The 16,112-nt window shown below is 32.0% G+C and overlaps 2 protein-coding genes across 2 annotated transcripts; one reads left to right on the top strand and one right to left on the bottom strand.

The window, feature by feature from the left end:
- Positions 1-6,914: 6,914 nt before the first annotated feature.
- LOC127709578 (adenosine receptor A2b-like) lies at positions 6,915-7,902 on the top strand. The gene is made up of 2 exons (XM_052215181.1): positions 6,915-7,131; positions 7,402-7,902. The coding sequence occupies exons 1-2, from the start codon at positions 6,915-6,917 to the stop codon at positions 7,824-7,826; spliced, it is 642 nt and encodes a 213-aa protein (XP_052071141.1). The 3' UTR covers positions 7,827-7,902.
- A 102-nt stretch (positions 7,903-8,004) lies between these two features.
- Positions 8,005-16,112, bottom strand: LOC127708820 (N-acetylneuraminate lyase-like). The gene is made up of 11 exons (XM_052213972.1): positions 16,058-16,112; positions 15,263-15,327; positions 13,304-13,374; positions 12,492-12,579; positions 11,850-11,904; positions 11,451-11,526; positions 11,218-11,310; positions 10,506-10,651; positions 10,038-10,163; positions 9,149-9,188; positions 8,005-8,394 (listed from the first exon to the last, which is right to left on the bottom strand). Exons 1-11 carry the CDS (start codon positions 16,073-16,075, stop codon positions 8,249-8,251), a joined length of 924 nt encoding a protein of 307 aa, XP_052069932.1. The 5' UTR covers positions 16,076-16,112; the 3' UTR covers positions 8,005-8,248.

Raw genomic sequence — 16,112 nt, 5'->3', positions numbered from 1 at the left:
GGTATTGTAGTTACGACATAAGGAACATATCCGATAGCATCTGTGAAACGGTTATTCATAACGGTCAACCAACTCGTGATGGCGTCCGTAAAATTTACGAAGGGATGATTTCAACTTCACCATTTGGAACTCTTGGTTTAATAGCTTCCTTGTGAGCAGCAATCCTCTATCAAAGAAATCATGATAGGAAATACAAGCCCGGGAATATCGTATCAATTGGGAGATATATACTCCGTATGCAGGCGCTGCTGGAATGTTGCTACATAGAAATGGAAAGTTCACAATTGGGAAGCTGAAATCATCTCTTTTGTCGTAAAGTTTTGTTTTCAACCGACCCTCATTGTCAGTTTCTAGATGTAAGTCAAGATATAAGGCAGACTTAACTGTATCTGTAGTATCCTTTATCTCTAGTTCTATGTGATAGATTCTTTCAACATAGTCACCAAATTTTGTAGTATTTAGTGAGAGAACATCATCTATATAACGGAACGTAAAGTTAAAGGATATTGCTAACTTCTTATCTTTCTTCCTAAGAAGTTCCTGTATGAAGTCAGCCTATTAATAATATAGAAACAAGTCGGCAAGAAGAGGGGCACAATTGGTTCCCATTGGAATTCCGACAGTTTGTTGAAAAACACGTCCTCCAAACGTAACAAATATGTTGTCAATCAAGAAATCAAGCATCTTGATAATGTCAGTTTCAGAGAATTTTTTGTTTGAATCAGAGTGATTCTTTACAAAGTAGGATTTATCCCTCCCCAAGACAAGATACTTGTATCTACGTTCACCATTCTTTTTAATGAAACAAAGTAATACCAACTCTTTCAATTTGTCTTTTAGTTTGGAATGGGGAATACTTGTGTAAAGTGTAGAAAAGTCAAATGTTTTAATACTATTGCAAGATGAGAGAGTCTTAGATTGTATGTACTCTAAAAGATCTTTTGAATTTTTTAGTATCCACATCAGATTCACGCCACCTCTAGAATAGGCAGTTTCACAATAACTTTGGAGCCCAGCTTTGATTGCTGATAAAATAGATGTTAATAATTTAGAGAGAGGTTTCGTGGAGCACTTGGAAGACCCAGCAATATACCGTTGTTTGTAAGGACACTTATGTAGTTTAGGTAGCCAATACAGTGATGGAAGATCTAGTTCTTCATCTTTGGTTGAAATTCCAAAGGAACGTAGAACAGACCTATGATTATCCAGGATTTCCTCTTTGGTAAGTGTCGTGAGGGTATATGTTGAGTTGCCAAGTGAATTGTCAATACCTAGTTCATTTATCAAGCAGTTTATGTAATGATATTTACACACAAAAACGATGTTGTTTGGGGCTTTATCTGCGGGGACAACATCATATTTGTCATATAAAATATATGCATTGATAACCATACGGTGCATGAGATTAAAAACTACATTTTCCATACTTTTAAAGTGTTCCGTCCATTAATATGATTCTCTGTCATCATATCAGTCAAAGCTACGCCCCATAAAATGTTTGTTCTGAGGTACTTAATCACAATTCCCTAATGACAGCAGTGCTGATTATCAATTATAAGAATTTAATTTGCCGAATAATTCGTGCAATACATTATATTTTTTCAACCACTCGCTCAACATGGGAAGGAAGTGACGATGCCCACAAACGCACGAATGATGTTTACTAAAGCCAAAGTTTTTGACGGAAATGCAACGAACTTGAAAGTTGTCTATTATATTCCATAATCATAATTGGAGGTAATTATGGTAGATCAAGCCTGTTTCACTGAGCATCTAGTTCGGAAATCTATCATTCGAACGAGCAAAATATATATTCAATACAAAGTAAATAATGTATTTTAAGTTTTATTTTTTACCAAAGTTGAAAGAATTTCACAAAAAGCAAAATTTTATGCAAAAACATAAATTTAAGGGGAGTTAATTTGGGGATTTTTTATATTGAAATATACTCAACAACAGAGATACGCACCACCTCCAATAAGTTCATTGGAATAGTTTCAATTGTAGGTGATAAGTGCTTGAAATGAATAAAAAAAAATTACAAAATGTTACTTGGGTCATCAATATCAAATTCTGTGAAAATGAACATTTTTTTAATTTTAATTTTTTGCTTCTCAAAAAAACAAATTTTCCACACAAAAAAGGAAAAATGTTGAAAAATTTTTGAAAACGAAAGTCGCGTGTATCTTACACCTAAAACAATGAAAAATGAGTTTGATGTTCAAATTTTTATCGATTTTTTTATGTAATGACCAATTTGAAAATCACTTACCTTAGACTTTTGATTTTTGACTTTTTGGGTTGAAATCACCATTGTCGCCACAAAAACGGAATTTTCTCTTAAACCCGCGGATTATTTCAAATATTATATTTTAAAATTTCTATGTACGGAAAGAAGTGGTGCTTTATTTGATTTGTTAAGTGTATATAGGAAAAATCCGTTTTTCTCCAATAGCGCGAAAAGAAGGACAGTGAATCCAAGTTTTCGTTTAGAATATTAAAGTAATTATGATAAAAGTTCTTTTCATGCAGTTATAAAAAAAAATATACCTATTGGTTTTTTAATCGCAGGAAAATGTCGGTTTTTTCCCTATTTAATCAATGAAAAGTTTTCCAGAATTGAAAGCCAATCATTGCCAATTATATATAACATACGAACGGATACATATGCATTTTTAAAACGAATATCTAAATTGCATCCATCTACATTCTCTCTTAAAAAAATCTGAAAAATATATCTGCTGTAAAAATTCAAATAAAGACGGCAGAGTGAACAAATACGATGTTTAGTCTCTTGATTTCGCTGCTCTCTATTTTTCACAATTAAAATTGCCATTTTTTAAAATATTTTAAAATTTTTTTCTGAAAAGAAAAGATGTTTTTGTAAATTGTTGGGAAAGATAAAAGCAGGCGGGTGAAAAAAAGGGGGGGGGGGGATTAAGCTATCCCACATATAACCCTTTTCAATCACAATGGGGTTTTTCTCAGCTACATGTATTGTTTTTTAATTGTAACTTTTTAACATTTAAGCCGTTGTACTGGTATCTTGATAAAACAAAATGTGTAACTATGCTTCCGTTCTCCCTAGCTATCCAAAAGTTGTTTTCTTTTGTATCAGTAAGTACTGTTTGTTTGAACGCTGTGGAACCATCTCTTCCTATTTAAAATGAAGTACAAAATTGAAACAAATACTACCTATGTCCGGGAGATTTTTGTAAATTATTTTTGATAAAAGTATTTCCCAAAATTACAATTTACTTCTAAGCATACGGAAACAAGACTTCTCAAAATTGCCGTTCAATCACCGAAAGACGTCGTACCCTTTTACGCAAAATCTTAGGACGCGACGTTATTTTTAACATCACTGACAGCAAATATTCTTGTATATTATAGAACGGAAACAAGCTTGGCAGTAAACGGAAATTGCGAAATATTTCCTGGCAGTGAAAGGGAATAAGATATAAACAAAGGGACAATACAAAAAATTAGTCAAAACAAGTTTTCTCTCAATAAATGTGCAGATTGGGGAGCATCTGTTGGAATTGCCAGATTTTCACTTGTTCTTTTTGTCTTGGGGACGGTTTTGTATGATTTCTGCTTCATATTAGTCCGCAAACAAGTCGACAAGTTTAGTACACATTGAAAAACCGACTGTTTGTTGAAATATAAATCCGCCAAACTCAAAAAAGATATCATCGACCAAAAAGTCCAGAATTTTTATGATATGGTCTTCAGTGTATTTGTTGTTGAAATTAGTTTGATTCTTCACAAATTTAGATTTTGCATGACGATATAAGCCAATAAAAAGGGGAGAATTAAGCTATCCCACATATAACCCTTTTCAATCATAATGGTTTTTTTTTCTCAGTTACATGTATTGTTTTTTTATTGTAACTTTTTAACATTTAAGCCGTTGTACTGGTATCTTGATAAAACAAAATGTGTAACTATGCTTCCGTTTTCCCTAGCTATCCAAAAGTTGTTTTATTTTGTATCAGTAAGTACTGTTTGTTTGAACGCTGTGGAACCATCTCTTCCTATTTAAAATGAAATACAAAATTGAAACAAATACTACCTATGTCCGGGAGATTTTTGTAAATTATTTTTGATAAAAGTATTACCAAAAAATTACAATTTACTTCTACGCATACGGAAACAAGACTTCTCAAAATTGCCGTTCAATCACCGAAAGACGTCGTACCCTTTTACGCAAAATCTTAGGACGCGACGTTATTTTTAACATCACTGACAGCAAATATTCTATGTATTTTAGAAAAGAAACAAGCTTGACAGTAAACGGAAAATTGCGGAATATTTCCTGGCACTGAAAGGGAATTAGATATAAACCAAAGTGACACTACAAAAAATTAGTCAAAACAAGTTTTCTCTCAATAAATGTGCAGATTGTGGAGCATCTGTTGTCACTAGTTCTTTTTGTCTTGGGGACGGTTTTGTAAGATTTCGTCTTCATATATAAAAATATATTATCGACCAAAAAGTCCAGAATGTTGATGATATGGTCTTCAGTGTATTTGTTGTTGAAATTAGTGTGATTCTTCACAAATTAAGATTTTGCATAACGATATAAGCCAAAAATTGTATCTACGATCATATTTCTATAAAAAAAAACTGTTTAATGAGGTGATGTAGTTGGTCTTTCAACTGAGAATCGGAATGTAATGATGATGGTTTAAGATTTTGGAGTAGATCCTTAGAATTTATAAAAACTCATATCTGATTGACGCTGCTGGTTGAGTATACCTCATTGCAATATTTTTGAGTACCCCCATTTACTGTAGAAATAATGGTGGTAAGAACTTTATACAGACGTTTTGTTCACTTTTGAACAGTAATAGAATATTTGGAGTCTGTGTTCGTCAATTGTCTTGACTGCCTTCGTGCGGATTAAGTTCTAAAATGTAGTACTGATGGAATCGGTGGACCTAAATCGATTGCTTTGTGTGTGAATAAACGTAGAGATGTATGAAGGCTCAAGGCCTCGACCGTGTTGGTATTTGTTTACCTGCTTTTGTACTTTTGTAGTTCCTATTCTAAATGCTTTGAATAGTTTGCTTTCATGTATAACATATCATTAAATCTTATAAATGTCTTAGATATTTTTATTTCAACTTTTATTACTTTTTGCAATTATATACTTTGATGTTAGTCCATGTTATTGATCTGCGCATTTAAATAGCCTGCACCAAAGGCAGTGAGTATCACTTACATAAACTTACTGTGTTATGTATATATATACATACACAAAGAAGTACGATAATAAAACTGCAGCGACAAAATTTGGAAATTAAGGGATATCTCACTTGCATATAGAATAATTTTTTTCGCCTGATTTGTCTTTAATCTTTCGGATTGATGATTGTTTCAGCTCGTCGAAGATTGTTTAGGTTTTTATGGGTCTAAATAAGGTCACCTCGTACCTAGGCTGGTGGACGTTAGTTTTAGAGGGTATTTACAGCCTAGAGGACCCATACTCAGCGTCAAACGCAGCGAACGGACTATTTTCATTTACTACCACTTGCTTGATGCTATTGTCAGTGAACTGAGTTCCAGTTTATATCATACATCCAGTAGTCGAATGTTTCGGCAATATCCAATGCATTACGAAATTCTTTTCTAGTTACTATTTTGTATTATGGCATGCATCACCCTCGTGTATTTCCCTCATCCCTTGTCTGGGTTTGGCTTTCCTTTTTGTTCTTTTGGTTTTATCAGCTCATTAGGTGTTTGTATTAGGTTTTCTAAAAATTACAAATATTTTGCCTTCGAGCGTCACTGAAGATACATTTGTCTCATTGGCAATCATACCATATCTCCTTATCTTTATAACCATTAATTACATTCCGGTAATTAACTAAAACTGCCTAAGGAATATAGTACACTGATATCAATAGAAACTTCACGTACAAACAGACAAACAAACAATCATGGGAGTAATACAATCCGAATTACACATGGACCCCAAAGGAAGCAATACCAGGTGCAGTAAAAAGGTAAGCTTCTCATGCGATGAAAGCATCACACATCATGCAATTCTAAACTATTTCAGAAGTGTCAAACAGTGTATTAACATTATAAAAGCAGCAGTAATGTCAGGTGGGCATGTGGGATCTATTACAGAGCTGAAGTTGAAATACAATGTACCGGGACACTCTAATCAGCAAACATGCGGTTGTGACGATAATACTTGAAAAGTGACAATTACATACCAATGTCAGTAAAACCACATTTGAATTTGTGTATGGACTGAACGAAGCACCAGATGCATAAAACGCACTGCAATGCACACCTGATGCTGTATAACTGGTACAAAGTTATATACTATTGAGTCCAAACATTTGTTTCGGGGTAGTTCGGACACAATGGAGCATTTCACACTTGCATTGTTTTTGTTTTAAAACTTAATTATTTCCCTGGATTCATTTTCAATTCAAAGGCATATATGCAGCATTCTCGAACTGAATGACTGGTTGAACTCTTTGCTGCATTACATTTATAATTACCATATTTTATCGGTCAGGTTAACATTGACAGACGGACTGTTCTAGAAAATGTAATAAAACGGTTATACACAATGCAATAAATCTATTGTATATAGTGCTGTTTAAAACAGAAATGGTGATTTCTGCAAACAACTTATACCAGGAATTGTCATAAAACAATTAAGTTATTGACTAATGGAAAATGTTGGTTCCTGTCCTTATCTGGCATTGTTTGATTCGCCCATATTCATATTCGTACAGTTTTAATTACCATTTAAGCTACACTTGATAAAGCATATAGTCGGTCAGTCATGATTGTAAATTTGTGATAATCTTAAATTTGATCACAACAATAGATTATGACTGTTGGGAAACTGAGTTTTAAAAAGAAATATTGAATTCCAGTGGAAGACAATGAATGAGAAAGATAGAGGAATTATACAACTTATTTGTGGAATACCAATTATTTTTGCTAATGGAATAGTTCTTCACATACTTTGGAAGTACATCAACATAAGTGTACCTGGAAATATTTTAATGTTGAATTTATCATCTGCAGATATCTTGGTGGGCATCGTCTTAATCTGGCAGGCCATTTTCAATCTTATTGACTATTTGCAAGTTTTACCAGGTGTATGTGTATTTCGATTTTCTTCCATGGTTTTCGTATCATTTGCATCTTTATTTGCGGTATTACTGACAGCTGTAGAAAGACTTTTGTGTGTTTGTTACCATGGAAAATATACAACTGTCACAAGAAAGAAAACAGTTGCAGTAGTTTTTGGAACCTGGATATACTGTGCGCTTTTAACAATTTGGCCAGTGGTAACAGAACAATTCGAAGTGATTAGGAATAGTACTGGATGCATACCACCTAAAGAATATATAATTTTTATTCCAGTGCAGTACTTTGTTATTTTATTTTCAATGTGTACGATGTACGTTATGATGTGCAGAGCTGCGGTCACCAAAAGACGCCAAATTGTGTCAGTTGAATCAAATCTCGTTTTAAACTCTCGTTTGATGAAATTCCAACATGAACTTAGAGCAGCAAAATTTATGGCAGTTATTTTGGTTATATTCATGTTCTGCTGGACACCGTTTGCCATAAGTTTAGTCTATCAAGCATCAGCAACAAAATTAAACGAACTCTTGATCCACATATCTGAGATATCTGCTTTTTTCGGAGTTTTGAATTCATTCGTCAACCCGGTTGTCTATCCGCTACAAAACAGACGATTCAGAAATGCTACATATCAAATATTTGGTCGTATCAAAAAAAGATTTGCAAAACCTCAACAAGATACATTCAGTACAGTTATATAAATTTTCTAACAAGAACGCGGTGTAAACAAATAGTTGGTACAGAATGAGGAACAAAGATGAATCATCTTTCATCTTTCATGTGATTAATGTCCCATACTAACAGAAAAATCTTAATTTTACACATAATGATAGACACGAATCTATCTTTTATTACATTCGATTATTTGATTGTATAAAGTTCAGCGTATGTTTTTATTTTTTGTGCAGCCAGTATTATTGGTAATAAAAATTTACACCAAACATTGTTATGACAGTAAAATAAGTTGTGTGGTACTAAAACAATCACATCAATGTACAGTTAATTTATTTTGAACAGATAATTTGTTTATCTTAAGGCTGTATATTATAATTCTTTTCTATCGATAGTTCATAGAAACTAATAGACTTCTGGATACCTCTTTGTTTTGCATTTCTACTCTATATTATTTAAATATTCCAGTGGCATCAAGTTTTTCCTTTAACTGTTGTTTATGTTCCTGACTTAAGTCGCTGAGTGGCAGTCGTACAGGTCCAGCATTAAGCCCAGAAACTATGTTAAACATTGCTTTCGCTACATTTATGCCTGCACCTGGAGTATAGAAGTAATGCAGTTAGTCAATAAATGAAAGAAAAAAACAACTAAAACTACAGCAGTTGTAAATAATAGGAATTTAGATAAACATGTTGCTTTCATTTGACAGTAATGGTCCTAAAATGACATAATAGAACAAATAAAATAACGATAAAAACAGATATTGACACCCACATTATAGTGGGAGGATGAACAATTATCTTTATTGTTTATTGTTACGTATTTCTTTACAGTTATATTGAAAAAATGGTGACTAAGAATTAATCATGACATGTTTTTATTCTTAAACAATTTTTATACTTGTCATGTTTCTTTTGTCATTTTTGATAGAAAAAATAAACTGGTAATGGATTCCCTTACTGAATCAATGTTTTTTATTCTAAATAAACAATTCATTTCGTCTTTGAAACATTATTCATATGGATTATCTCTTACTGCTATAATAAGACATGGAAATTCTGGATTGCAAAAAGCTTATCACTTATTATAAATATATAAAAGTTCCGTTTTATTAAAATCACGTATGACATTTATATATATATTCTTTATATTTATTTTGCTTTTTATGTTTCGTTTGGTCGTAGAGCTTTTCGCATGTTCAGTTCTTATACATAATTGGCTTTCAGTGTCTGGATTTGAGCCATCCTGCTGAAGGTAAATCCAGGAAAGCGATTCGGGCGCTGTTAAAGTGTCATTTTCATTTAATATCTTTTTGCCAGCAAGTTAGTTTGTTAAACATGTATATACTTACCAAATTCTGATCGTATTGTGTTGATTTCTTGTGCTTGACACTATAACACAAGGTTAAACAACATGTATGTTCATTAAAACTGTATTGTTATATTTGTTGTTACACTATTGTCCCATGTGTAGGGGAAAGTTGATTAGTAATAGTTATGTTTAACCTCGTCACATTCTAAATGAGCCGGTCCCCAGTCAGGAGCCTGTGTATCAGTGGTTGTGGTCGGTTGCATATTTCTTTTTCATCTATTGCATAGTCATTAATCAGGCCGTTGAGTTTTTTTTCCTCGTTTGAATTGTTTTACATTTTGTCATATCGCATTTTTTTTGTAACTGAATATACGATATTGGTTTTGCTCATTGCTGAAGACCGTACAACTATAGTTCCTTTATTCACATCATTTGGACTCTTTTGGATAGTTGTCTCATTGGAAATCAAACCACATCTCCTAATTTTATTTAGTTTTTTTAACATATGAATGAAAACATCAATTATCGAAAAAAATCAATTATATTTTTGTACATTTTGTAATAGAAGGAAAGAAAGAATACGGCGTTTCACTATATGACACAGAATCACTACACATACTTGAAAAAAAACAAAAGCAAATGACCAGCGCTTTTATTGCTGTTCTTCATATAATAATAAAGTCACAGTAAGGTCTTTAACAAGGAAGTCCATATGAATAAGGCAAATAATTAGAGCGTGCTATACATTACAATTTCAAGTTAAACAAACGTGCCGAAAAATTTAGGCAACAGTAGTTTATCAATGTTATAAATCGATTAAGAAGACAAATCAATGAAACCAAAACAAAATGTATCTTGTTCACAAATAACAAACAAGTGATTTAGGTGTAAAGTGTAACTAGAGTATAATAACAATATTAAATAGGTACCTGATATTTACTTGCTGTTTTCATGTCAACTTTATCGAAAGCCGTCTTCATATTGTCAAATAACTGTCCCAGAAATGATGCTATAACTGGTACTTCTATTCCTAGTGAAAGACTAGTAAGCAGTTGCTGAAATGAATGAAAGGTGCAAATTACTGACCAGAAACTGTTTTTATGCTTCAAGTTTGTTGCTACAGTGCACTTTGCACTTAAAATATTCCCCAAATGGGATCAAACTATGCTTTGAGAAAAGAATGAAATAAATGACTAGAATAAAGGAAACTGACTTTCCAGCAGACAACTGCAGATACTACCACATACAGCCATTTTGATCAATGGATAGGAAATCCTTATAATTGCGCCTGTTATTGCATTTTCTTTCATAGTGCACAACTGTGTACAGTGTGTGTTGTCTCTTTTTATTCAATTTGAAGTTTCCTTTTTCAAAATCAACTGCTAAAATATACTGACCACATCTGACCCTATCATGACCTGGAACTTCTTTGGATTAACCATCATACATCGGTGAGCATTGGGAAGTTCTCTCGATGAATGTTTTAAACCAACAAGGTTCGGAATTTTACTTTCTGCGAGCTCCAGGAATTTTGCGTCATTCACTAATAAAAATAAAACTTGTTCGAAGTTCATTCTTATAATATGTCATATATAAAAACTGAAGTTTAGAAATATATTTACAAAATGTTGCAGTTTAAAATCAGTCTTTGTTTAATATAACATTCAAAAATTAACTTTCCAATTTTTGTTAATCTATTTCGTGTGGGCGCGTGTGTGTGTGTGTGTGGGGGGGGGGGGGGGGGGGCACATTTATTGTAATCATATTCATTTCTAACTTTGATCATTTGTTTGTATTATATCTTGTGATTATTCGACCCAGAAATGAACACCATGATTTTTAAAAAAAATATTGTATTCTGTAATACAAAATAACAATTATAACCAACAAAGCACTCTCAGTTATGACGTTTGGATCGGGTTTACAGAATAAGGGGGCAAAACTGCAGAAAAATGTGCAAAAAAAATTAAGAATAGAGAAATATAGGTCAATGATATAAAGAATAGAGAATAATCGGGTGCTTGAATACAAAGCATAGAGAATAATGGGCAAAATTTATTAAGAACAGAAAAAAGTGGCATAAAACGTTTTATATTAAGGTTTACTCACAATAAATACCAGTGAAGAAATTGATACAGTAGTAGAAGAATGGTGTTTTTGGTGCTGCCGAAGCTACTTTGGAAATATACTCTACTAGTTTCTCTGCAACAAATACAAAACAGTAAGATCAAATCAGTGACATAAAACTAGTACTATTTTCCTGCTATAAAATTTAGAATAATGTAAGATTTGTTTTAAGTAAAAACATTTTATGTTAAATAAATTAAGATCTAACAAATTACCCACTGAGTCAGGTTTGTAGAAAGATGGCGCAAAACATGCTATTGCGTCAACCCCAATCTTCTCTGCATGCCGAGCCTATAAAGATAATAAAACACGACTATTATTGTCAGACAATCAACGACCATTTGTCAAAATTGGATGTTCCTTGTCTTTTAAGGGTTGTCTTATCAATGTTTGCTCCATACTCATTTACACATATATGTATATATACAAAGAAAGAAAGAGAGAGAGAGAGAGAGAGAGAGAGAGAGAGTATGCTGACTTCTGGATTTTATTTCTTTATCTTCCGTTATCCATAACTTATTAGAGGTCTAGGTCAACTTTAATATCAGATTCAGAACGAAAGATTGAGAGCTATAGACTATGTCAAGAAGAAAAGATACTATATTTAAACAAACCAGCTCTTGAGAATCTTTATAATTGTTAGTTCCAATATGAAGAATAATTCCAAACCTACAATATTATAAAAGATTATCACTAATTCAGTATTTCGTATGGTTTTTTGAATTTTTTTTATTTTCTGCGTTAACACGTATTCTGCCTTATAAGCCTAATATCTGTAATCGATTGTTAATAAGTAACTGATTTATTTTTTCGTATAAAGATCGATGTCAATTACTAATTTGTATATAAAACCTGTCGAGGAGACTAGACATTGCTTCCTGTGATACATCGTCGACCTATATTTTGTCCATGGTTTTAGATACAACATATCAAACTACACCTGTAATCGGCACACCCTAAGTGTCTAATTCTTTGGTTGAACTAAACTGAACTAAACTAAACCTTAAGAAATGTTTAAATTCTACACCTTTACAAGTTTTCATTAAATCACTCTTACGCAGAATCTAATTACTTTCTTTCGGGACTTTCCTACTTCAATGATGAATTCATAATTATAATAATCGATTTTAAATTTGTATTAAATCTATAATAAATTCGTGATTTAGATATCTTGGCAGACGCCTTTACAGTCATTCTATGGGTCTAATATTTGCTTGTTTCACTGCCATTGTAACATATGGCCACTTTTTACTTACCTTCCTTTCGCTACTTTAACCCATGCCTCTGCTGTCTTTTTTCTCTCTTCTTGTGTCATAGATAACCCTTCTGCCAATGTTCCATTCACTATAAAATAATGCATACATGTACTTTAATATGATAGTATTAGTATGATATCCATCGTAGCATCGCTGTGAGATATTTTTATATTTTAAATACTTCGAACTTATTACAGACTTACACAGCAGTAAAAGAAAATACTTCATCAATGAGAGTAAAAAATATTCAACGATGTAACTGTAATTTTGCTTTAAATTAAAAGTATAAATGATGACTTTTGCAAAATTACGAAAGAGCGGTAGCATGGAATCAACAATTATTTAACGAACTTTTTCGTTAAGAATCCGTGATTTTCTTTTCTCTAATTTTCATGTCATTTTTACATTTCTCGATCGGTGTGAGAATAATATTTCTCGTCTCTAGAGAAAACTTTGTTCTCGGCACATATTGCTGTTTAACAATAAAACGTCAAAGTTTCTTGGTTTCTTCTGAATATCCTATCATGATAAAGGCGACCATGCCTGATGATGTCACATATAAAAACACAACTATCAGCAAATATTTGAAAAGGAAGGATAAACTTTGTTTAGATATCGTCTAAAATCATTAGTGAAACAGATTCTACCACTATAACTCGTTTATTACGATATTTCTCCACTCTCTGCAGTTAAATTTAAAGTATTTAAAAAGCTCGGCAAGCCTCGCGCTTAAAATATTAAAATTTAACTGTATCAAGTTGAGAAATATCGTAAGACACTTAATGCAGTGGTGGAATCTATATGTTACTTACCGAAAAGATACGTGAACTTCTGACTAACAAGATATTTTGCATACTCTTCGAAGCCATCAAAGTTAATTTCACTAAAAAGAAAACAATGTCGATTACACTGTATTATACTTTATGTTGAATAAGAAAACACTGTTGTATATAGATATAGGAAGATGTGGTATGAGTGCCAATGAGACAACTCTCCATCCAAGTAACAATTTATAAAAGTAAACCATTATAGGTCAAGGTACGGCCTTCAACACGGAGCATTGGCTCACACCGAACAGCAAGCTATAAAGGGCCCCAAAAAATTACTAGTGTAAAATCATTCAAACGGGAAAACCAACGGTCTAATCTATATTAAAACGAGAAACGAGAAACACGTATGAACTACATAAACAGACGACAATTACTGTACATCAGATTCCTGACTTAAGACAGGTGCAAACATTTGCAGCGGGATTAAACGTTTTAATGGTACCAAACCTTCTCCCTTTTCTGAATCAATAGTATAACATCACAACATAGACAGACACACTATAAAATATCAATTGGAAGGCTTAACTCAATCAAAAAACGTAAATTAACACACAATGAACGAATAAATTTGATCTGTGATACCTGAATGCAAACACACAGTCAATAAAAATTATAAGGGATAAATAATTAAGGTCAAAAGTAAATAAACAGGTTTAAACAAAGTCAAAGTATGATACCACTGTGAAATGCCAAACAATATTCAGATATAATCACTTATGAAAAAACCTGCGTCATATTATACACAGGTAAATGAAAATAATTTTGTTGTTAAGTATACTTCTTCTTCTGTGTGTATAAAATCTTCCGTTTAGGAATACCAAGAAATGTCTTTAATATCAATAAAACTTATTTAACAGTTGGTACATATGGGGTGAATATCAACAATAAAACTATACAATAAGTGCTAGATAAAACTTCCTGTACAGGTGCAAGAATTGAAAATTTGTAGTAATACCAAATAATCAAAGCTGGTATATAGACAAGATCCATGTTAACATTAAATAACAAAAAAAGCATTACAAATAGTATCAACAGGTCAAATTAAAAAGAAAGTACGATTTGAGAGTACTCGCAGTTACTGACAGCTAGTTAAAAGCCAAAACAATCAATAATAAAACATCATGCATCAGAGACTGCAATCAACTAAAACACATCCCAGGGATTTAGTATTTTAACGTCATGAACAGTCAAAGAAGACATGACTTGTGCAATGCCAAAAATAAATGTATCGACAGGTAGTAGGATAGTTAGGAGTGACTTCTTTATAGATAAAAATGAACGTGTATGTGTCTCTATACATCCCGTTTGAAAAGAAAATACAAATTTAGTTATGTTTTAATTTGCAAATGACAAAATCGATATTAGTGCCAATGTAAACTATATTCAGAGATCTAATTACAACATTGGTACGATAACCCTTACTAATAAGTTTGTAAAAAGGTTCGATGAGTTTACACGGATCACATAGTGATTTCCGCGCTTTAAGTACAATATTACCGTAAAATTTAGGATGTGAAATACCATTTTTAATAAGTTTTCTACAGGTACAGCCGAATTTACTAATCAAATCTTTGTATCTATGAAAGAATTTAGTAAAAGTATCTTTATTTTATAGTGTTTATTCAATTTGATTTTAAGAAAACAATGTTGTTTAATCGATAACAATATGATATGCTTATTTTCTGCACTATGTTTGACGTCAATGTCAATTATTAGAATGCAAGAAAAACATAACATCGGCATTAGTGGTACTTATATCAAAACTATTTAATCATTATCACATTTTTGTTGCTTTGAAATGAAAATGTACTTATATTATCCTTTAAGACAGTATGTGGATCATTACAGGACTATTTGGTTTTGTTGTGCTACCAGATTTCATTGAGGTCTTATTGATGTGTCGTTTATTCATACTATTTTACATAAGTACACAACACATACCCGTCATCTTTAAGTAATGTAAATGGTGCACATACACATCCTTTCACTCTAAAATCCTCGAACTGCTGTAATGAGAAATGTAATCTAAGATAGCATCTATATTTGTATGGTATGATTGAATTTGGAAAGTAATTTCAAAGAAAAAGATTTTATTTTGATGTGGATATGGCATTCATATTTATTGTAATAAAAAAAAATATTTCTTGTGATCGTAGTTTATATTACAGAGAGAGAAAACAATTTCCTTTGATATACATTGTAAATGTCTGAAATGGTCCATGATTGGTTTTGATAAAGGATACTATTCTATTCTTAGCAAAAGGACACTATTCTATTTAAAACACATGGAGTTAAAGAACAGAATTTTGTGATAATAAACAAAACTAAATGACTGCATTTTCTCTACAATGCGAAGTTTCTTTGTGCTATTTTCATATTTTATTTTCTCAAAATACAAGATAACAAACAACAATAATAACACAATTGCATCCAAAAAACTGGTAAATCATGATTTTTAAAATAAATATCGATCTACTTCCTTACCTATACCTTATCAGTATTTCTATTTTCTTAAATTATGATATTTTTTATTTAGATATATATTTACATTTAAGGACTTTTTCTTTTTCTTACCATTTGCATAAAATTCAATGAAAAAATGAAACGTTTGCCTTGTTAAGGGCGAATGATTAAATAGCCTCATACCAAAAATAGAGTTAGTACTGTGGACAATTTACACTTTTTGACTATTTTATTTTCGTCTAAATTTAGTAATTACATATCTAAAATATATACCTTCTTTGATTCGCCCATATTTATGTCCAAATTCCGAATCCTGATTACCCACACA

The sequence above is a fragment of the Mytilus californianus genome, unplaced genomic scaffold, assembly GCF_021869535.1.
Source record: "Mytilus californianus isolate M0D057914Y unplaced genomic scaffold, xbMytCali1.0.p SCAF_7, whole genome shotgun sequence".
Taxonomy (NCBI): domain Eukaryota; kingdom Metazoa; phylum Mollusca; class Bivalvia; order Mytilida; family Mytilidae; genus Mytilus; species Mytilus californianus.
The sequence above is the reverse complement of the archived record's forward strand: the minus strand, read 5'-3'. Positions and strand labels throughout refer to the sequence as shown.

Excerpts from the sequence above, each read along its gene's own strand:
- LOC127709578 (XM_052215181.1), top strand. The coding sequence starts at position 6,915 with ATGAATGAGAAAGATAGAGGAATTATACAACTTATTTGTGGAATACCA. Across the intron at positions 7,132-7,401 it reads CTATTTGCAAGTTTTACCAG|TGCAGTACTTTGTTATTTTA; the intron begins GTGTATGTGTAT and ends TTTTTATTCCAG.
- LOC127708820 (XM_052213972.1), bottom strand. Across the intron at positions 10,164-10,505 it reads TCATGATAGGGTCAGATGTG|CAACTGCTTACTAGTCTTTC; the intron begins GTCAGTATATTT and ends CATTCATTTCAG. Across the intron at positions 8,395-9,148 it reads CACAATACGATCAGAATTTG|GTGCAGGCATAAATGTAGCG; the intron begins GTAAGTATATAC and ends TCTATACTCCAG.